The sequence below is a fragment of the Rattus rattus genome, chromosome 14 (genome assembly GCF_011064425.1).
Source record: "Rattus rattus isolate New Zealand chromosome 14, Rrattus_CSIRO_v1, whole genome shotgun sequence".
Classification (NCBI taxonomy): Eukaryota; Metazoa; Chordata; class Mammalia; order Rodentia; family Muridae; genus Rattus; species Rattus rattus.
The window spans coordinates 3,298,220-3,320,057 of record NC_046167.1 but is presented as its reverse complement, the minus strand read 5'-3'; the positions used below and the strand labels follow the sequence as shown (position 1 = coordinate 3,320,057).

Genomic DNA, 21,838 nt, shown 5'->3' with positions numbered 1-21,838 from the left:
GAGAAAAGCTGTCTTTCTTCACAGGGTGCCTTTCTTAGCTGGTATTTTTCTCTTACTCTTTAATAAGTCCCTTTTGTGTATGCCAGAGATCTGATGAACCTGATATCTGTTATTCCAAGCATCCCTCCCTTAAAGCCTGTGGAACTCAACAGTCCCCATGACAATATGTCTCAGGATCATGAAAGTGTGGGACATCCTTAAAGAACCACAGGGGTGTGGACTGGCAGGAGGGTTGGGTACATGGTACTAATGACCTCTCCTATTTGAACTGTGTCATTCTTGTTGGCATGGTGCCTTCTGTAGACCACACTCCTGCTTTGCAGACCTGCTTGGTACCTGCGCTGGCAAAGACTGTACAATTGTGGGAACCCACAGTAGAACCAGAGAACCAATTCCAGAGGTTGTCCTCTGACCTCTCCGCATGTGCAGGGGCAAGCACAGCCACACATCATATATACACACAACACTAATTTACAAGTTATGGAATATATCCTTAATATTATCATAAGTGTTTCTTATATCTTAAGTAGACGTAGATTAGGACAACTGGGTGGGTCAGTATGCAGGAGAGCAGGGCTTAGATAAGGTGAGTGGTAACTGACTTGGGGAGACAGAGAAGCAATGACTGTTCTTTGCTGTCCCTGTCCCTGTCCCTTTCCCCTTCCCTCTCATCTCCAGAAAAGAAATGCTCTCGTAGGACCTGTTAGCTTAGGTCCTCCAAGTGTGAGTTCAGAGAAGTGAAAGTGGGGTTTAAAAGAACAGAGAAAAATTGAGTCAAGATCTTTCGTGGTTTCCTACATGTGAAGTAAGGGCTCCTAATAAGAGTCAGACTAAGTTCATTTTAACAAACAATGTGCTTCTTTTTGGCAAAGCCAAATGAAAAGCAGCTTAAGGCAATGCTGAAATCTGGAGCCCCCGTGAGTGTCTGACGTCTCGTTGAGCAAAGCCTACATTTCAAAAGCCCATTGATGACTTTCAGAAGACAGTCTGCATTCATTTTCAGCTGCACTGTCTCCTTTTCAATCTTTGAATTAATAAAAGTGGCCTTCAGAGCTTTAAATAGGAATCGTGCGCACATGAGTTGGCAGAATGACATGTCAGAGGTTCCCTGCTGTCCAGCAAAGGGGAGTTTGGGGATCTTTGGGTCGCAGGGCAATGACGCACAGGAGGCAGACTGTGTAAGAGAAACTAAAATAGGATTTTATCTGGATGGAGTGGCTTTGGGTCATCTCCTTGGAGGAGTATTTGCGTATTGGCCATTGTGTGGGTGGTTGAAGGAACTGGGATAGCTCTAGGGTCTTAGGTTGGAGGGGCTTCACCAAAGCCTGAAGGTATGCAGGAGACTGCTTGGTCTACCGGGGAATCTCCCTCACCAACGGATCATATTAGAGGCCTGACAAGGATTGGTCCATCTCCACCTCAAGGAGCAGCAGCTACATGTGTCCAGTGGCTATGCTCACATAGATAGCAACAGGGGTGTTTAATGCAGACACAGTGGAGCCATGGTGTCCCCTTTGGCCCTAACGGGTCATCCTTTCTTCTGAGATTTCTGTATCAGAATGGCTGGCATCACCAAATGCTTCATCTCCCTGCTTAGAAGAGGTCAAATGTGTCCTGTGTGGCTTCATCCTTGAATGCATGCCCTGTCCTGCCAGACTCCCTCCTCCTGTGGCTGCCTTAGGTCCCTTCCACACACCCACCTAGAGGAAAGGTCCTATACCACCTCTGCAATGGCAGTCCTCAACTCCACTAAGGCTCCAGGAGGTACAGTCGCCGTTCACTTACTGCCATCTAGTGGTCTTGCATTTCTCAGCACCCTGTCCCTCAGGAAAAGCTGTCTCTTGAATTTGCAGGCAACTTGAAAGGATACAAACCTATGGGTTAGTAAAGGTGCCAGGGCAGGAGTTAGTATCTGTTCTCTCTCTCTCTCTCTCTCTCTCTCTCTCTCTCTCTCTCTCTCTCTCCCCCTTACCCTTTCATCCCCCCATCGCTCCCTCCAGAAATCAGATCTCTAAGTGCTTAGTCATAAGAAGAGAGAAGAGAGGCAGTCATTGTTGATGGGACAATCAGATAGACTAGAGGTTATCCATTAGGGCTCTCTCTTCCCCAGGGACATTTGACAACATCAAGGAACACTCACTTGTGTCACAAATTACTGGAATTTGGGATTGCTTGCTACTGGTAGGCAACAGGTAGAGGCCAGGGATGCAGCTAAACATCCTTTAGTGCACAAGACAGTCCTGAACTAAAAATGAAGTTATTTGGTTCAAAATGTCAGGTACCAAAGTTGAGAAGCCTGGTTGTCTGATGTGAACCAGCACACTTCACTGTAGCACTGGCTCATGCCCCTTCCCATGCCATGGCTCCCACCCCACCCCCCAATACCCCATCCCTCCACCCCCAGTGTCCTGCCTCCATTTCTAGTCCATCAGTACTTTCTTCCCTCTGTCTTTCTCTCCCTTCCTTCCTGGTTACCAAGTATACACATTGTTCTCTTGGCTAGCATGAATACAACTGAAAGTTAAGAATATCTCCCACAGGGCTGGAGAGATTGCTCAGTGATTAAGAGCACTGGCTGCTCTTCCAGAGGTCCTGAGTTCAATTCCCATCATCCACATGGTGGCTCACAACCATCTGTAATGAGTCTGATGCCCTTTTCTCATATGTCTGAAGACAGCTACAGTGTACTTATATATAATAAATAAATGTTTTAAAAAAGAGTATCTTCCACAAGCCACAAGTGCTCCACTACCACCCCTGTCCAACTTGAGCCTCAAATGAGACACAGGAGAGCCCTCCTATTTCTGCATTACACATCCATGCAATGTTCCAAAGTAAACTACTATTGACTATGCTCCCACCTCCTCCTTGGAAGCTTAAGATAGGGCAGAGACATAGCAGAAAATGGGGGAGCACCCTGCACCTGTCCTTTCGGAGACTCCATGCTCAGTTCCGTCTGTTCTCTGCCTCCCCCAAAGTGAGCTGGAGGACTTTGTTGAGGACTTGAAGAAGGACTCTTCGTCTGCTGGCCGAGTGGTGACCCTGAAAGATGTGGAGGATGGGGCTTTCCTCCTGCGGCAAGTGGGAGAAGCTGTGGCCACTCTCAAAGGTGAGCCTTCCGCCGGAAGTGTGCTGCTTGGGATGTTTCAAATATGGACCTGCCGTCCTATCTTACTTAGGAGGCTGAGGCAGGAGGATCCCTTAAACTCAGTTGAGAGCAGACTAGAAAAACAGTGAGACCTTGTTTCCAATAAACATGTAAATAAATAAACAATCCTGGGACAGAAAAAAAGAGTCATTCAAGACTCCTTAGAGGACCTTTATAAAGGATACTGAAGATGGAAACTAAACGATACAACTAGAACGTTCTATTCCCTTTCACTGAGCTTACAGACATATCAAACTCAACCCTAACTTTCAGTTACTTCATTCATAATACACAGGGAATAGACCCAGAGGTGCTGTGACCTCATCCAGCGTCCCTTGGTTTGACCATCTTCTGTGTTTTCACCCCACTGTAGACATGGTGCTTCTCTGTGCTACCCTGGGTTGCAGGAGTGGGTTGGGCCTGGTCACTCTGCCTTCCTATTCCGTAAATCACTGCTGGTTTGGCCTGCAGGGGAATTTCCAACCTTGCAAAATAAAATGCGTGCTGTCCTGCGCATAGAAGTGGAGGCGGTGAGGTTCCTGAAGGAAGAACCACACAAGCTGGACAGTCTGCTGAAGCGAGTGAGGAGCATGACAGACGTCCTGACAATGTTACGGAGGTGACGTCACTGTGGCGGTCCTGCTGGGCTGGCCTGGGGGAGGGGGAGGGGACGCTCAAAGGCTGGTGTTCTAAGAGCCTATTCTTAGTATCGTCATGACTTATCACTCCTTGTTTATAGCATCCTGAGGAACTGCTTCTGCCCCCAAACATTTGTTGTATGTAGTATGGCTTGGGGGTCTAATTCCTCAGACTTTTTGCATTGTCTCCATTCTAGGCTTTTAAATTACTTGTCATGTGTTGGGCTTTAATGGTAGTGTATGCACCTGTATTTGATTCCCACTTCTATGAAGACTTAACAATGAATTTAAAAATAAAATGAGATAAGTAAATATTTAAATATTGCTTTTTTTAAAGCAGTAGATGTTCTGTTTTGTAATATTTTATAGATGAGAAACAAATTAAGATAGGCGATTAGCCTCCCTCACCTTGCGGGTGTAGGAGACTTCAAATAGAGAAACTGAGTTAAGTGTTCGTCTACTGAAAGAGTGTCTGAGAGCATGCTGGTCCCACCCAGGAAAGGAGTTAAGCATCCCTAAGTGGACCTGCTCATCAAAGATTATTCCTGTGTAGAACGATCTGGAGAAACCACTGTCTGATCTGTAGCTTTCAATAATGAATAATGAATCTCACACCTGGTATAAACGTGTTCACAAAGGCATACGGATATAAATAAGTTGTAGAACACTTTTCCAGCATGTTCGTAGTCCTGGGTACCACCCCACACACTGTAAAAAAAAAAAAAAGAAAGAAAAGTGGAACCATCCAAACGAAAGACGATGGGGTAAGCACACCTTAATTTAGAGAAACAGTGGGCCTTGGATTTGAAAGACTTGCTTGAGTCCACTTAAAGGGAAGGATAGCAACAAGGTGATATATAGACTGACATGTCTCACAGTCCAACAAGAATTGGAAGACTTCTAGAAGCTTCTGAGTGAGAATTGAGTGTACTTGGGAGCATCAGGCCAAGGTCAGGTGGAAGAGTAATTATTGCTAGACGTGTGTTCACTTCTATTCACCGCCACCAAACAGTGAGGGGCTAGTCTCAGTTTAGACACAAAGCATTACCATCAGAGAATGATTCTATCTCTTGGGGTTGATAGCATGGCTCAGTGGTTAAGAGCACTTGCCACAAAGCAGAAGGACCTGAGTTCGGATCCCTAGAACCCTTGTAAGCCAGGTACAAAAGCATGAGTATCTACAACAAGATGGCAAGCAGTGTCTGACTCTATACACACATGAACAAGGCCACACACACACACACACACACACACACACACACTACCACCTTTTGAAGAGAGCACAGGGGGAGATTCACCACCATTTAACACCACTGTGCATGGTTTTTCCTAGGCATGTCACTGATGGGCTCCTGAAGGGCACAGATGCAGCCCAGGCTGCACAGTATGTGGCCATGGAGAAGGCCACGGCTGCAGAGGTCCTGAAGCATCAGGAAGAGACAACTCACGCTCCTGGGCAGCCCCTCCACTGTAGCACTGGAAGCCCTGGTGATGTGAAGTCAGAAGTAGTGCCCCTATCCGCCATGACAGTTCACCACGTACAGAGCTCGCCTGTGGTCATGCAGCCCTCCCAGCACTCCTCAGCCCTGACGAACCCAGCCCAGAACTTGCCTGGAGGGACCAGACCCCACACAGCCAGCCCCACAGCAATCTCACAGGAAGTAATTTCTTCACCACAGTCAGCTCCAGCCCCCCAGTCCCCTCAGACCCCAGTGAATGGATCCTCCGTGCAGAGCTTGTTCATTGAGGAAATCCACAGTGTGAGTGCCAAGAACAGGGCAGTGTCCATTGAGGTAAAGTCCTTTTTCTGTTTCTTACAACCTATAAACATAGCCTTTCCTGCAAGGAATTTATATTCTGATTGTTGCATATGTAAATACCAATGTATGTATATGAGAGAGAGAGAGAGAGAGAGAGAGAGAGAGAGAGAGAGAGAGAGAGAGAAATAGGACTGTGTGTTCACATAAATACAATTTGAATCAAACATACAGTTTGACTAAAGATAGCTTTTTATCGATATTTAGGGTTTTGTTGTTGTTTGTTTTTAGATTTTTGTAGAAACAGAATACAGTTTAGGGTTGAGGAAAAGGTCATCAGGTGTGAAAAGATGAGCCCTGACCTGGAGGACACTGGGTCAGTGGCGTGCTGGTAAATGTTGAACAGCCAACACGCGTGGGCACAGACCTGGGATCTGGTATGCTCATCTAAGGCAGCTGAGTGTGAGTTTACAGAGAAACGAAGCAGTGAGTTTTCTGAGCCAGTGCACCCTGAGCTAGCTGGGAAGTTACTGTAACAGTCTAAGAATGAAAATGGAGCGGTGGGCATCGTAGGGAGCGCCTGTAACTGCAGCCGTTGGGAGTTGGAAGGCAGCCTGGGTTACACAGTAGGATGCTGAGTGGGAACAGGGCAACAAGCCTTTGCCCAGCACATGCTGGTTTCTGGGTTCCTCATCACTGGGAGAAAAACAAATCAAATGACATCCAAGAAAAAGCCAACATGCTGTTTTAAATATATTTTGCTCTCCTGGCTTTCTCTTTCCCCTAATTTCAGAGCCTTTCCCCCATTCTGTCTCCAACAACCATCATACCCCACTTTCTCTGTCTTACGAATCACTAAGTGTGTTTGGATGACTTATTAAAACCACCATGGCCATACCGATGCAGCCTCTAGACGTGAAGTAGTTTCCAATCCACATTCAGTGTCTGCATCCTGATATATGTCACCTATTTAAACATTGCTTATTGAGGAAGGGATAGAAGGTTGTTGGTAGAGCGTGACTCCGTCCCCAACACCAGACAGGGGTGAGGGGTGGGAGGGTTGCACTCCCTTACTTAAAGGACGTTCGTGCGACATTTTTACTTTATAAACATCTACTAAGAACTTGATGGGCATGATTATCAATAAAATGTGTATATTTCAAACTGTGAAAGGATACTTAGGAATTCTCTCTGAAGATGCCTAGGACCCTCCTTATCCCTGGGCCATTGTTAAATCAGGGATGTTTTAATTCATTCACTCATCCCTGCTATCCCTCATAGGTTCTGGGTCACTAGTGACCCAGGCTCACCTGTTTATGGCTCACCACGTACATGCCAGATGGTCAGTGCTAAGGAGGAAAACACAGGAGGCTGATGGTGGTGGAGGGGGGCTTCTGTCTGTGTGATGTAAACCCTGAGCAAATGCCCCATCTCACTGGCCTACAAGATCTACCAGGACTCGGTGTTTCCAGTGGTCTTATTTAGTAGTCTTTCATCGTGCATAAACACTACTCATGGAGTGAAATTCCACTCAGCTTTCTGTGAAAATGACAGGATAACATGCTTTTAATAATATAAAGGTTTTTAAAATACTTGCATTTATCTCTTTCATGAACCTTGACTGGTCTAAGCAAATAACACCCTCCCATTGTATAAGAAAGGATGGCCCAAAGGTCATCATATTAAGTCTTGAGCAGAATTAGAATTGAGACAAAGGATTTTTCTTAACCTCAGTTTATTTTTGCAACTGATGAATGAAAACACAAAATTGTACACATTAATAGAGTACCATATGATATTTCAGTGCTTGAGTGCGGTATACAATCAAGATGTAGGTCTGTACTGTGGTTCTTAGTGAGTGAGTGGGTTTGTGTTTCTATTTTTTAAACATTCCTTTTGCAATGAAGGCTGAATTTAGAAAACAAAGTTTTAAGTAGAAAACACCTTTGAAAAGCAGCATTCCTCCCCATTTTAGTTTAGCATTAGCAGAAGTGTATGGGAAATGCTGAGCAGACGCCAGGGGCAGGTTTGAGCTTCAGAGATAGCTTTTCTGTGGAGGAGTGTCACCTGGGCAATGTGGTAGAAATGAGGTGACAGGCAGCCTCAAATGGACAAGGGCATTGTCACATGACACGGTGTGTTACACCCCATCAGCACTTCGGAATGAAATCTCTAAATCTTCTCTCCAGTTTTTAAGCTATCTGCAATTGTTGTTTCCCTTCAGAAGGCAGAAAGGAAATGGGAAGAAAAAAGGCAAAATCTGGAACACTATAACGGGAAGGAGTTTGAGAAGCTCCTGGAAGAAGCTCAGGTCAACATCATGAAGTCAATTCCAAACCTGGAGATGCCCCCAGCTTCCAGCCCAGTGGCAAAGGGAGATGGGACAGCAGTGGATAAGCTGGAGCTGTCAGGTGAGGGCCAGCCTACAGCAGGCCTTGCAGACATGTGCATTCTCACAGCCCTCAGTTCAGAGCCTGTCACCACAGGAGCTCCAGTGGGACAACAGGACCATGTCTTACTTTCTGACGGATCTCCCTGGTTCAGCAGGCAGTCATTTGCCACTAGACCTGATGACCCAATTTTAAGCCCAAAACCAATGTAATAGAAGGGGAGAACAAACTCCTCTGAGTTGTCTAATGACCTCAATGTGCAGGTCGAGAACACACACACACACACACACACACACACTCTCTCTCTCTCTCTCTCTCTCTCTCTCTCTCTCTCTCTCTCTCTGCAATCTTTTTTATAAAATAAACTTCCTGAGGAAATCAAGACACTGGAGGGGTAGTTAATTCTCCAAAAGCTGGCTTTTCTCCCCCAGTCCCTGGAGAGAATTCTGAGCCAGCTCGTTATATTTCTACCTTGTATAACTACCTGTTAGTAACCTTTTCTCATTCTGTCAGTGTTTGATACCATTCTTATAATTTTTCCTTATTTACGTAACACAAATATAGCACACATTTTGGAAAAAAATGTCTCGTTTTCACTTCTCACCTTCAAATTAAAAACTTCCTGAATAAACTATTCAGTTACTGGCATGAATGTTAGAGAGATACCCATATCCCCTAACTTTGTTGTTAACTCTAATTTGTAATTCTCTCATTTACCCCATGCTGTCTCCTATTGCAAGCAAGTTATCTTTCCTAGCCCTCACCATGGCCTTCTCCCCAGAGTCCCACTTCTTATGTGTCTGTTGTGTGTACCTTTGCTACCACCAAAGTTCCAGAAACAGGCTGTGCTACCAGTCCCTATCCAGCTTCCCTTGAGTCCACGGGTAAAAGACAGAGACATACACATTGTTCATTTTCAACTTGCCTTCATGGCACAATTGCTGGGTGCTACTATCTCATGCCTGGAAAAGTGTGCCTTTGTCAATACTCTCATCTCCTCACCTCCCACCTGCCCTACACTTTAGTTGCTCGGTTACATCTAGTCCCTGCTAGATACCCCCAACTGCTCACCTTTGGGGCCACTCTGTACAAAATCTCACACGGCTGGTCAAACTCTCTCCATCAGAAGCATAGAGAACTCTTCTGTCCTCCCTTGTGTCTGTCTGCTTGCCTCCAGGGACCCAGAAGTCCCACCTATTCTTTCCGACCAGCAGTTGGCATAAGGCTTTACTGACAGACCAAGAACCAATTGGGGAACAGGACCATAGCATCAGAACCATCCCTACATGTGTCTTTGCTCTTTGTCACCATTTCCTCTCTACCTCTCCCCTTGGGCCTCTTTTGCTAGAGTTTGCCCTTATAGCCACATAAATTCCTACTGATAATACTGATTCAGGCTGAGATTCAAGGCTTCAGAAGCCTCAGAATGGGTTTGGAGCTTACTTTTAGTTCCCCAATGCTTTCACTTTCCCAGTGCCCCTCAGTTTTTTTTAATGTATCAAGAAATGTAATAACAAATCTAATAGTTTGCATTGCATTCACAATAAGCCAATGGCAGCATATAAGTCATTTAACCCCAGAACTCCCCAGTGGAAAGTCTGTTGTAGTATGTTGTATGTAGTTTATAAGAGATGAGCAAACTGAGTCAGTGAGAAGGCGGGTCATGTATGCAGGGCTTTCCGTGAGTTAAGTTCAGTTTGTTGTCAAGGCTGTCCCCTTAATCGTTGGTCTGTGGTAAGAATAGAGTTTATAAATCAAATTGCATTGTGTTTGTATACATCAGATGTATCTTGAGACTGTCTTTGAAGTGGCATGTTCTTTTCCAGAAGATTCTCCAAATTCAGAGCAGGAATTGGACAAGCTGGGGGGAAAGTCACCCCCTCCTCCACCCCCACCCCCTCGGAGAAGCTACCTTCCTGGGTCGGGACTTACCACGACGAGGTCTGGCGATGTGATCTACACTGGCAGGAAGGAGAGCATGTCTAAGGTCTGATGGGTTGAGTCCTGGCAAAATGGTTTCTGGGCGAAGACAGTTCTATGCATCTAAACATTAAAAAAAGCAAGCAAACAAACAAAAGTAGTAATCAACTCACCCAGATGCCCAGAAAGTGCCTAGGAAGAGAATATCAGCCAGTGCTATTGAACTAGACTTCTAATATGACAATGTGAAAAGCAGATCATCAACTACTTTCCCTAGTGGGACAGCATTAGACTGATGTGAGGGTGGGAAGGTAACAGGCCAGCAGACACAGTAGTGGGTGTTAAGTGAGCTTAGCTTTCACTCAATTTGTAAGGCTTTATCCCTTGTGTTAAATGAAAAAATACAATTTCCAATTGGAAATGCATTGAGGGGAAGGCCTTTTGTAAATATGGGGGATGTACAATTATACAATTCTTCAAATGATTTACCAACGTGACAATTTATGCAAACAAACTCAAACCAAATGCAGGGAAATAAAGGACATCTTTATTTCTGGCTAGAAGAACCAGAGCCAAAGAGTCATTTAGAAGCCATGTGGTCTGACCTAAGCGTCTGACACCAGTGTCTGTGGTTCAAATTCCCTGTAGGTGACCAGTGAAGAGCCTGGGCCAACCCCACAGACTAGAGCCACAAAATGTCCCCCAGAGGAGCCTGCCCCAGCCTGGGTCCCATCACCACCACCTGTCCCTGCCTCTTCCTCCAAAGATGAGGAGGAGGAGGAAGAAGGAGACAAAATCATGGCAGAACTCCAGGTAGGTAGCTAAGGTGACTCCTGGCCACTGGCTTTTTGCCTTCTCGAGAGTCTGGGCCTCTGGCCGTGATTCCCAAAGGTTAACAGCTAGTGAAGGACTAGCCTCTGTTAGTTGTGGCCTCCATTACCAAGATGAGAACTAATGAACTCTCTGAGCACCCAGAAAAATGTGTGAATAGTGACCGTTTTAAAACAACTCCATAGGGGGCTGGAGAGGTGGCTCAGTGGTTAAGAGCACCGACTGCTCTTCCTGAGGTCCTGAGTTCAAAACCCAGCAACCACATGGTGGCTCACAACCATCTGTAATGAGATTTGATGCCCTCTTCTGGTGTGTCTGAAGACAGCTACAGGGTACTTATATAAAATAAATAAATCTTTAAAAAAAAAAAAAAAAAAAAAAACAACTCCATAAAGTTTACAAAGAAAATGACTTACAGACCTTTCTAGTTCTAGGTAGTAAGAATATTCATTCTCTCTCTCTCTCTCTCTCTCTCTCTCTCTCTCTCTCTCTTTCCGTCTCATTCTCTTGGGTCTATTAGAGAGTTTTTTTTTTTTTTTTAATATTTAGTGACAACACAGCGCTCTGCTAGGACTGAGTATGGATTGCAAGGTATAGACCCAAGCTCATCCCACATTCCTGTCATGAATGTGACTCTGCCCTACAGCATGTCCTGAGAACTCACCTCACTAGATACAGATGTAATTCCTAGACCAAACTCTGGATTTTTTGACTCGTACTTTTTATGGGACATTTTTGCTTCTCAGAGACTGCACCCTTTGTGGGACCCCAAAACATCCTGTGTTTTCACCACCATCCATGTGGTTTGGTGCAACACAGTAAATCTAATCCTTCATGTGACATGGAGAAGACTTTAAATTATGGCAACTTTTGTGATGCTGTGTTCTCTGGTTTTCATGGTGTCCACGGTAGTAGCTGCCAAAATTGAGCTTCTTGCACTTTATGAGGAAAATGAGACTTCTGGGTGTTCTGTTGAATAGTGAACCCTTTGAATACCCCATCAAATTCTCAGATTGTTCTGGATCAAGCCCTCCACAAAGCAGACTCCACAGGCTCTTAAAATGGTCAAAAGCTTATGGATGAAAAACAGATTTATAGTTAGTAGACTTTTGAACGTTCCAATCTTAGCACTCCAATAGAAACCATACATTTGTCATAGACACTTCTAGCTACCATTTGAGGTGACCTCTTCTGCACCAGAGTCTTATGTCTTCAATGCCTACGGTGACAATCCCTCTCCAAGGAGTAGACTATCTAGTATCTGGCTTCTTGCTCTGTGATTAGTGGCTATTTAGATTAGTGACTAAAATTCTCCAGCGTCCTTGACATTTCACTCTGGGAAAGACCACTCTGTGGGTCCAGCAGTCCCTTCTTAGGGTAGTTTTCATGAAACAGTGTCCTGTGTTAAGGTGACCAAGCATCAGAAGAAATTCCAGATTGGAGAATCCAACATCTAACAGGCAAAGGACATGGCTTGGTCTCAGTGGGCAGGCCTGTAGATAAGCCAAACATATCTAGAAGAATCCAGGATTGACTTCGTAAGGCATAGACAGCAGGGAGGACAAAGATGACCAAAACAGAGGGACAACCATTGAGGGCAGAGGAGGGACCCTGCTGTCAGCTGTGTTCAGATGTTAGGACAAATGCTGCAATGTCCACTTGGCAAGTCACAGCTTCTTTCTGCCCACTGAGTTGTTTCCAGATAGCAACAGTTGACGTAAAGAGACCATCAGGCATTTATTTAAGATCATTCATTTCAATGAGTTACTGGAGCATTTATGTGGGGGGAATGCTCTACAGCCCAGAGATTCTTATTTATGTGGGGGAAATGCTCTACAGCCCAGAGATTCTTATTTACTGTTCCCTTGAGGGAGACCTGGACATACTTGTGGTTGGTTTGGTTGACTGCTTGCTACACAGCCTTGAGCGCTGCTGCAGCCCAGAAGTACTGGAGTTATCAAGCGTCCCCCATTACCACAGTGTCAGCAGACTCTCCTGGTGTCCCCAACCCCATCAGCTGGTAGACAGAAACCGTATTTCATCTAAGAGCTAGTCTCGCTGACCCTGTTCCCCTGATGTTGCTGTTGGCCCCACGGTCATGCCCAGAGCTCAGCAGCTCCTTGGCCATTCAGGGCCATGTGGTGTGGTGCTACAGAGCACTAATCTCTTGTAAATGAAGAACAGAGCAGGATGAGACCTATGACTGTCTGAGAGAACAAACGGATGTACATTTGTTCCAAATTCAAAGGGTCTTGTGAGTTTTCTTCCTATACGTAACTTCAATAAAGCGGATGAGAAATGAAGAACATAAGGATGTCTTTTCATCTTAATTTGTGTGTCTGTTTCCCAACATGAAAAGGTCAAGGGATGGAGGCCTGAGCTTCACGCCTGCTAAGCATGTGCCTGTCATGGAACGGCACGTCCAACCCAAGGATATTAATAGTTTCTAAGGACTCCGTCCACTTCATCTTTATAAGGAAGCTATTGCTTAGAGCTCAGCCCCAGGGCTAGCGTGAACCCTGTGGGATACAGGATTTCAGGATGCTGCCTCCCTAGCTGGAGTCTGCATGTGGGTCCAGGCCTGGGGACCCTGTGTCTCCGGGTTCCTGGCTTTTCTGCTCTGTACAGCTGTATCCCTGTTAACCTCAGTATTTTAATTCCTTAGGCATTCCAGAGGTGTTCCTTTACGGATGTAAATCCAAACAGTCATGCTGAGCAGTCCCGAGCTGACAGCCACCTTAAAGACACTAGGCCAGGCGCCACAGCCCCACCCAAGGAGAAGAAGGTAACATGTGGTAGCTATACATTCACCACACAGTGAGACAGCCCTGCCACCACCCCTGCTCTGCTACTAACATGGCCCTTGCGCTTGACCTTTGGCCCTTGGCCTTTCTGTTTTACTCTCTCCCTTTTCTTCTTAAACTAACAGAGATGCAGGTCTTGAGTGAGATTGGAAATCCTTGCCTCAGCTTTCCAGACTGAGTGCTATGTCCCTGTGAGCGGCACATAATAGCATATGCAAAAGCAAGACAACAGCTTCCCAAAATAAAGAAGGCAGACCTTCCTAGAGTTTCTGGACCAACTCACTAAAAGCCAAAACAAACAAAAAGCCAGACATAGCAAGTAAATACAGCTATTTCTCATTTTCAACATATCTTATGACAGTCAGGAAGCACAGAAACATACCTGCATACACACTGAAGTATGCAAACCAGGATTCCTGCAAATTACTGCCATTTTGGTAAGTCTATGTTCCAAAATAGTAAGTCTAGTTCGAATGCTGAAATAATTTCCTCATGACTTCGGAGAGGCGACTGGGCCTTGTAACAGAACCTGCATGCCGGGTAGAAAGCTTTTGGCACCAGCATTCGAACTTCAGTGAGAAGCTGAATTTAGAGCATTTGAGGTTTGGGAATTCAGAGCCATCTTACCTTAATTAAAGACAAAAAGTTTAACTCACTCCAGTTCAGATATTTCCCTCTAGAAACTTACATTTCAGACATGAGCTGCACTCATTTATTTTAAATAAAGGGAGATAATATTAATTAAAAGAAACTGTAAGGTGGCCTAACAAATACTCTACTTGATTCCCTGGCTGTTACCTAAGCAAGCTCAGTGAGGCAGACGCACAGAGCGCAGAGGGAAAATCTAACACAGCCTCCAGGGGACCTGCTCAGCTCTGGCCCACAGCATCCCAGAGCGTAGTGTGAAGTAACTAACCTGCCCCCAGTAGAGAGATGAAACCCTCAGCGGGCAGAGGCTGTCTTTATACACAGGGAGGTTGTTAGATAGTGATGGACAAAGCTGTTTCGTGCAGAAAACTAGCCCCATGAAATAGCCCAGAAATACATTGCTTGTTCAGTGTGTGAAATTTTCTTATATAGCTTTATTACTACTAATTTGTGGAAGGTCCCTAGCAGGGCCTGGTATGTTGTATTTAGACCATCCTAGGACCCTGACTGGGGACTTGTACCTCCCAAGGGTTCCCTGTGATGATCGCTGTGTCATTGTAGACTTTGGAGTTGGCTCTCATGTTCCGAGGGGTTCTTGTCTCGCCGTTGGGCGTTCACACCTGTCAGTGGCACTGATTGGTTGCTGTGGACTCTGTTGAGTGCCCACCACTAGGTTGGTGTGTAGGGTAGGTAGCCGTTCTGGAGCATTACGCTCAGTAGATGAAGCCCTTCATAATAACCACAACTGTCAGACTTATCCCCCCATTTTGTCATTATTAACCTCTGTGGCCTATTCGTCCGCCCTTCCATACCTTAAACGTTTCTGCGGTTCTCCTCCTACCCTTATGAAGCTCCAGCCTGGCCCTTCACACCTACAGTTCTCTCATGACCGTGTCTCGAGTCCCTGTCCATTACCCACGTACATGGAGCAGGCTTCCCTGACTCTTTGTGTAATCCACATCGTGGGGCCCGTGAGCAGATATTAAAGGGGTGTGGTTGTCTTTCGTGTGGCCCTCCAAGACTACGAAATCACTGTCAAGTTCCAGGGCAGTTGTGACTAAATTCCCCTGGAGTCCATTTGCTCGCTTTGATCCATTTATTCCCTTTGTCTAACCCCGTGATTTTAAAAAAAAAAAAAAAGGGAAATCTAAACTGCTCTTCAACTCACTCACTTTCTGCTGGAGTAGTTCCGCTGCTAAATCATATTTAAATACACAAGACTGGAAATGTTTAATAGTGGATAATGGTGTGGCCCAGAACAACCATAACAGATGGCAGCCGCACTCTCCACCCTTACCCTCAGCCCCCAGTAAATGGACCTGGCAGGGGACTTGAGGTTAGATGTGTCCAATCTGCCTTGGATTCAAAGAGTTAACTTTCACCTGGGTCCTAGTGATGTATACGAACCCCATGTTGGGAACTGAAACCTTGGGCTGGATCCTAATTTAACATCCTCCTTAAAGTCTTTTGTGTGCTACATTAGCTGCCCTGTAATCTGAATTTAAAATCCCACAGAAAAACTTAACGTTCTGTTGCAGCAATCCCTATCTGGGAGAGCCTCGCGGGGAATGGATGAGCTAACAGGCGGTGACTGGTGGCGAGTGCGCCTTGCACCTTGTGATTACTGGTTTTCCGTGTGGTTAACACTGACTTTGTTGTTCGTGTGTTATTACTTGAACGTATGTGACTGTTCCTTCCACTTGTGAAACAGGGCAGCAGGGTTGACCTTGGCACAGCCTGGGCCACTGTGTGCTTTGTGGTGTTGTCATTGCTTTAACCGAATAGCTGTCATTGGGATCGTATTTTCTCCTTGTGACAAACAGCACTTCCGCTTGGTGTTCTGCAGCTAGAAGGGTCAGCAGTGGCACCCTGAGAGGAGGAGGTATCCTGGGATTAGAGATATTCAGGGCCTGGAGCTACAGCCAGGCTCCTGTGCCCTGGGGTGAAATGTTCTGATTACCTGGATCCTCACTGCTCTGCAGTCCCTCGATCCTGAATTTTAGCGAGACCCCCATAAACATCTTGACAGCTTAAAATAGAGAGAATAAAAGCCGCATCACAAAATGCAGAGAATAAACACAGCCTATGGCATCATGGCCACCATAGTGGCTTCGGATGCTCGCTTTGTTTTTGGATTACGCTCATGCACTGTGCAGTGTAACATTTTGGCGATCAATGGGCCACTTCTGCAGTGGAGATAAGATGAGATCCTAACCGGCATCAACCCTCGGCCTCACACAGTGGTGCTGAGGTGGTTAGAAGTGGTCTAAACTGGTCTACTTGCTGCTCGTGTATCAGAGTAGCACAGTTGCCTGATGGACTGTGGATAATCAAAGCTGTCACTGGTTTATGTCATTATCTATACTTTTACCAGAGCGTAGAGTTCTGTGAAAGTCAAAAGCCCACGGTAGCGCGATGGGCTGTGCCTCGCAGGCAGCAGCTCTGTGTGCTAGTTTGTTGAAATCTGTCAAGAGCATCCTGAGACCACACACAAGGGCAGCCTAGACCTCTGGAGGGTGTGAGTACACTCTAAGATGCTCACACACAGGATTACCCCGTGACACATTTGTTATAACATGTCCCTGTGGTTGAGGGCCACAGGACTGCAAACTGTGGAGCACTGCCGCTGCAAATTTAGATGTGAACGTTAAGGTTGGTACCAGTCTGAAGGCCATTTGGATATCATTGAGACCCTGCAGAGACATTTCCAATCTGCCACTGGACCACAGGAAAAAAAAAAATGCTTTTTATCCCAGTGTATGACAACCCAAACAGAACACTCTGTGGGCTGATTTCAGTAAAAGAATGGGAAGGGTCATTTTAAAAATCTGCTCTTGTTCCTCACCTCAAAACCTGAGGTGTAGAGATGAGAAATGAATGATTTGTCCAAAGCCACATAATTAAGAGGCAGATATGTATCAGATATGTATCTCCAGTGTGCTTTCCACAGTTCCAGTGTTTGATTCTGCTAAGATCAGGGACAGTCAGGTGTTGAAAAGAGAGTTGTTAATGGCTCCATTTATTCTCTTACCTGCTCGCCCACAAAACTTGAAACACTTGCAATACTCTGCTAATGAAGACTTTTGTCTTGTGCAAACACAGGGAAGTTTTGGAGGCTGGAGATCAGAGCAGCTCCAGGTAAACAGAGAACTGTAGGCTTCGGGTTGGTGTCTGACACATGTGCTTGGACTGTCCGCGTGTTTGGAAACATGATTAAATGATAATGATAGTCCAGTTTTGGGGGGGCATGTGGTTTTGTGGAGTAACATGTCGTACACTGTTCTACCAGAATTTGGAATTTTTCCACGAAGATGTACGAAAATCTGATGTTGAATGTGAAAATGGCCCCCAAGCGGAATCTCAAAAGGTGAGTTTGCCACACGTGGGTTCCAATTGGTGTCAAGCAGTTTAATTACATCCCCTTGCAGAGCCTTTCTGGATTAATGTATGTGGTTTCCTTTCTCCACTTTGCCTCTCAGGTTACTGCAGGGGCTCTGAGACCTAGTGGCCCCCCCAAGTGGGGAAGAGCCATGGTGGATAGTTTGTCTGACACCTCAAGAACATCAGAATGTAGAGCTGACACCTTCACAGAGGAAATTGCTCCCAACAAGAACTTATACCAAGACGGTAGAAATTATTCCCAGAAAAATGTGCCTAAGGTCAGTTTTAATTTCACTGGCCTGAACTCATTAGAAGGTGACATCAACAAAGGGTCTAAGGTCTCGGGACTACAGTATGCCGGTCCTGACACGGAGAATCAGAAGTTGAATTTTGGAAAGATAAAAGAGATAGTCCAACCCGGACAAGAAAATGCAGATAAGGGTCAAATTCCTCCCCCAACTCAATCGGCAGAATTCAGTGTTCACGATGTCAAAACACAAGATCAAGATGTTCCCGTGGCAGATTATGGTCAAGTTGTTCTGAGATCTAAGGTGGGTAGGCACACGAATATGAACATGAATGAGGATGGAGAATCAACTCCAAGTTCTCCCAGTGAGGAGCACACAGCCACTGATAACATCGCCTTTATGATCACCAAAACTGCTGTCCAGGTTCTGTCCAGCGGGGAGGTCCATGACATAGTGAGCCAAAAGGGACAAGATGTACAGACAGTTAACATTGATGGAAGGAAAGAGACAGCCTCTCAGCAAGAAGGAACCGAAGGGGAAGAACCGGTTGTGTGCCTGGACAAGAAACCAGTTATCATCATTTTTGATGAACCCATGGACATCCGATCTGCATATAAAAGACTCTCGACCATCTTTGAGGAATGTGATGAGGAGCTAGAGAGAATGCTGACAGAGGAAAAGATAGAGGAGGAGGAAGAGGATGAAAACGGAGACCAGACCTCATCCCAAATGTCCCATGAGCAGGTCAACTCAGGAAGTGGTAGGATGGGACAAAAGGCAGAGACACAATCACAGCCCCACATCCAGTCAGCAGAGTCCCTGACTCCAGGAGAGCAGGAAGTTCATAAAGCCGAGCAGAGAAAGCTTAGCTCAGCCGATTCTCCAGACTCAGGAAATAGGTGTGAGGTGGCTGATGACCAGTTTGAAAGCCCCAAGAAGAAGTTTAAGTTCAAATTCCCTAAAAAGCAGCTTGCTGCTCTTACACAAGCAATCCGCACAGGCACCAAAACGGGAAAGAAAACCCTGCAGGTGGTGGTCTATGAGGAGGAAGAAGAGGATGGTACTTTGAAGCAGCACAAAGAAGCCAAGCGGTTTGAAATCACCAGGTCACAGCCTGAAGATGCCCTCAAAACAATGGCTAGGAGGCAAGAGCAGCTCAGCCATGAGGGCACATTTCCAACATCAAGGACTGATGAAATTAGGAAAAACACTTACAGAACATTGGATAGCCTGGAGCAGACCATAAAGCAACTTGAAAATACAATCAGTGAAATGAGCCCCAGGACCCTAGTTGATACCCCATGTTCTTCCAACAGAGATTGTGGTGCAAGCTTGCCCCACATAACCCAAGAGGTCTCTCCCCGGTCCTTGCTAGTTCTGGATGAAGTGCCCCCTGCCCCAGAGCCCCCTACGTCCATATCTTCAGCTTCACGTAAGGTATCTTGGTCTGTGGAAAATGGAAAGATCCAGCTGCTTCTTAAGCCTGTCATAATCACAGTAGCAAAGGGTGTCTTGTGATTTAATCGCTTCCCTTCAGGTGGCTCTCGGTTGTTTTTTCGTTTTGTTTCCCTTTTTTGTCTATTCGTCATGTACCCATCTCTTCTCCCTTCTCCGTCGCCTTCCATAAACAACGGCAACTAGGTGTCTAACAGCTAATCAATTCTGTTTGTGCCTCTGTTGCTGATTGGTGTTGGGTCAATACAAAGAAGCTGAGTCAGCCGTGTTCTGTTGATACTCACATTAAAATCCAATTGATCGGTAGTGAGCTGTTGATTCCGTTTGATTGCTCTGATTAACCCAGTTGGTGTTTTCCTGGGTCTATCCTGCATGTAGGGCACTAGCTTCTCACTCGATCTTCTCTGCACAGAGTAGGGTGGTCTCAGTAACAGTGCACTTACCTTCTTCTCTCTGTCTCCCCTCTCATTGGTTCTCCCACAGGGTTCCAGCACTACCCCACAGACAAGCCGGATGCCGGTGCCCATGACTTCTAAGAACAGACCCGGAAGCCTGGATAAGGCCAGCAAGCCATCCAAACTACAGGATCCCCGCCAGTACCGTCAGGTAGTTTTACCTTAAACCCAATTTCGGATGGACACTATTGCAATTAAGAAGCCAGTCGCTGACTTAGTTCCTGCTAAACTCTGTGTTTTCTTTGTGAGAGATCGTTTACGTAGACATCCTGGATCTGGGGGGGCATGGAGAAAGTCTAAAAGAACCTGCGTTAAACTTTTCACCACCCTCTTGCATGCTTACAATAAAACATCTTTTACTTTGTGACTTCATATTTTAACTGTTAACTGTGCCGGGCCATTGGCGGTTTCTTCGGTGAATGTAGTGTGCTGTCAAATCCTCTCGGGAAACAGAGACAAACCAACCTGTCGCCGGTGACTAATCTTAAGTCATCACCACTAACCTCTGTGTCGACCGCATTACACTCAGTCACATTAACTCTCCCACACTCACGCTCGCCACCCTGATGACTATCTCCATGCATGGCCGACTGGCAGGGGGGCGGGCCGTGGAATGAATGACGGGTCATCTTCCTTTCTGTCGTTTCTGTATCTCCCTTGCTATGTGCATGGGGTGGTTTCCGCCCAGTCTAGAGAAGCACAAAACTTAGCTCAGGCCTTGGACTGTATGTTTGTTTTCCTGTTTTTGAGTGGTGCTCAGAAGGGCTGTGTTGCCAGACCCTGTGGGCTGATCACGTTGCTGGCTTTCTGACGGAGTGTCTCCCGCCATCTTTGTTTGCAGGCTAATGGAAGTGCTAAGAAAGCTGGTGGGGATTGTAAGCCTACTTCCCCCTCCTTACCTGCTTCTAAGATTCCAGCCCTTTCTCCCAGCTCTGGGAAAAGCAGTTCTCTGCCCTCCGCTAGTGGTGACAGCTCTAACCTCCCCAGTGCACCTGCTACTAAATCATCGATTGCTTCTACCCCTCTCAGCCCCCAAGCAGGACGGTCCGGTCACTCTGCTTCCCTCATCCCTTCTGTCTCTAATGGCTCCTTAAAGTTTCAGAGCCCGCCTCACGCAGGTAAAGGCCACCACCTTTCGTTTGCACTGCAGGCTCAAAATGGCCGAGCTGCCCCTACTTCCTCTTCCTCCTCATCCCCTCCTTCCCCTGCCTCCCCCACCTCCCTGAATCAAGGTGCCAGGGGCATCCGGACCATCCATACTCCTAGCCTCGCCAGCTACAAAGCACAGAACGGAAGTTCAAGCAAAGCCACCCCATCCACAGCAAAGGAAACGTCTTAAAGCCAGATCCTATTAGGCGCAAGGTGGAATTACATTCTTGTTTTTAATTTTTAGCAGTCTGGAACAACTGTTTTCACAAGAGAATGTACCATATCGCTGTATTGTTCAAGGCTCCCTGCAGAGTATGTGCTAATTACTGAGTTGATAGTTGCAGTAAAGCTTGTTTTTTCTACTCTGCTGTTGTAACAACATCGTGTTTACCGTCTAGATCCGATACCTGTTACACGAAGAAAGCATGTGCTATACAAAGAGAGAGTATGATGAGAGTGAAGACATGTATGAGACAAGCTGACTGTACTATGCATGTAAGACATGTATGATTACAGAATTTTAGTATGTTTTGTATAAAAATATTTTTCATTACGGAGACTAGAGGCGAAGAGAGAAATACGCAAGCGCGACTATATAAATTGTAAAGCATATATTACGATATTTTCTTTTATTTTAGTGTTATTTAGCTTTATTACAGATTTCTATTTTTGTCAGAACTTCATGGTTCCTTTCAAGATCTTTTTTGCCAAAACATTTTGATACTACAGCGTTGTACATTTGAAAGTAGCGTGCTAGACTCTAAGCCAATGAGCTCCTACAGCCCGTAGAGAGAAATTCAGTAAAACTCTTGCACTGCCGTCAAAAGTTTGTATGATAATTTGCTAGCGCAAGCCAGCTAATTTTTTCTTTTTCTTTGCTTTCTCTTTATTTTTATTTTCCTTTTCCTTTTTTTTTTTTTTTTTTTTTTTTACAGACAAAACATATGCGTATTCTGTAGCCATTTTCTTTGCACTGTCTAACCCCTTTTATGTTTTCTTAGACCTGGTAACCCA

The 21,838-nt window shown here is 45.6% G+C and overlaps 1 protein-coding gene across 4 annotated transcripts in view; it reads left to right on the top strand.

The window, feature by feature from the left end:
• The window catches only part of Kiaa1217 (KIAA1217 ortholog), a 292,280-nt gene extending 271,091 nt beyond the window's left edge, over positions 1–21,189 (top strand). For 2 of the 4 annotated variants that reach the window (XM_032885185.1, XM_032885184.1), the window contains 11 exons: positions 2,979–3,109; positions 3,620–3,767; positions 5,120–5,579; positions 7,768–7,954; positions 9,760–9,920; positions 10,502–10,666; positions 13,350–13,469; positions 17,426–17,503; positions 17,616–19,202; positions 19,704–19,826; positions 20,517–21,189. In XM_032885185.1, the coding sequence (XP_032741076.1) occupies positions 2,979–3,109; positions 3,620–3,767; positions 5,120–5,579; positions 7,768–7,954; positions 9,760–9,920; positions 10,502–10,666; positions 13,350–13,469; positions 17,426–17,503; positions 17,616–19,202; positions 19,704–19,826; positions 20,517–21,014 (3,658 nt within the window). In that variant the 3' untranslated portion in view covers positions 21,015–21,189. The remainder of the gene's footprint in view (positions 1–2,978; positions 3,110–3,619; positions 3,768–5,119; positions 5,580–7,767; positions 7,955–9,759; positions 9,921–10,501; positions 10,667–13,349; positions 13,470–17,425; positions 17,504–17,615; positions 19,203–19,703; positions 19,827–20,516) is intronic. The other 2 variants (XM_032885186.1, XM_032885187.1) reach the window with 2 other exon arrangements.
• The last annotated feature ends 649 nt before the right edge of the window (positions 21,190–21,838 follow it).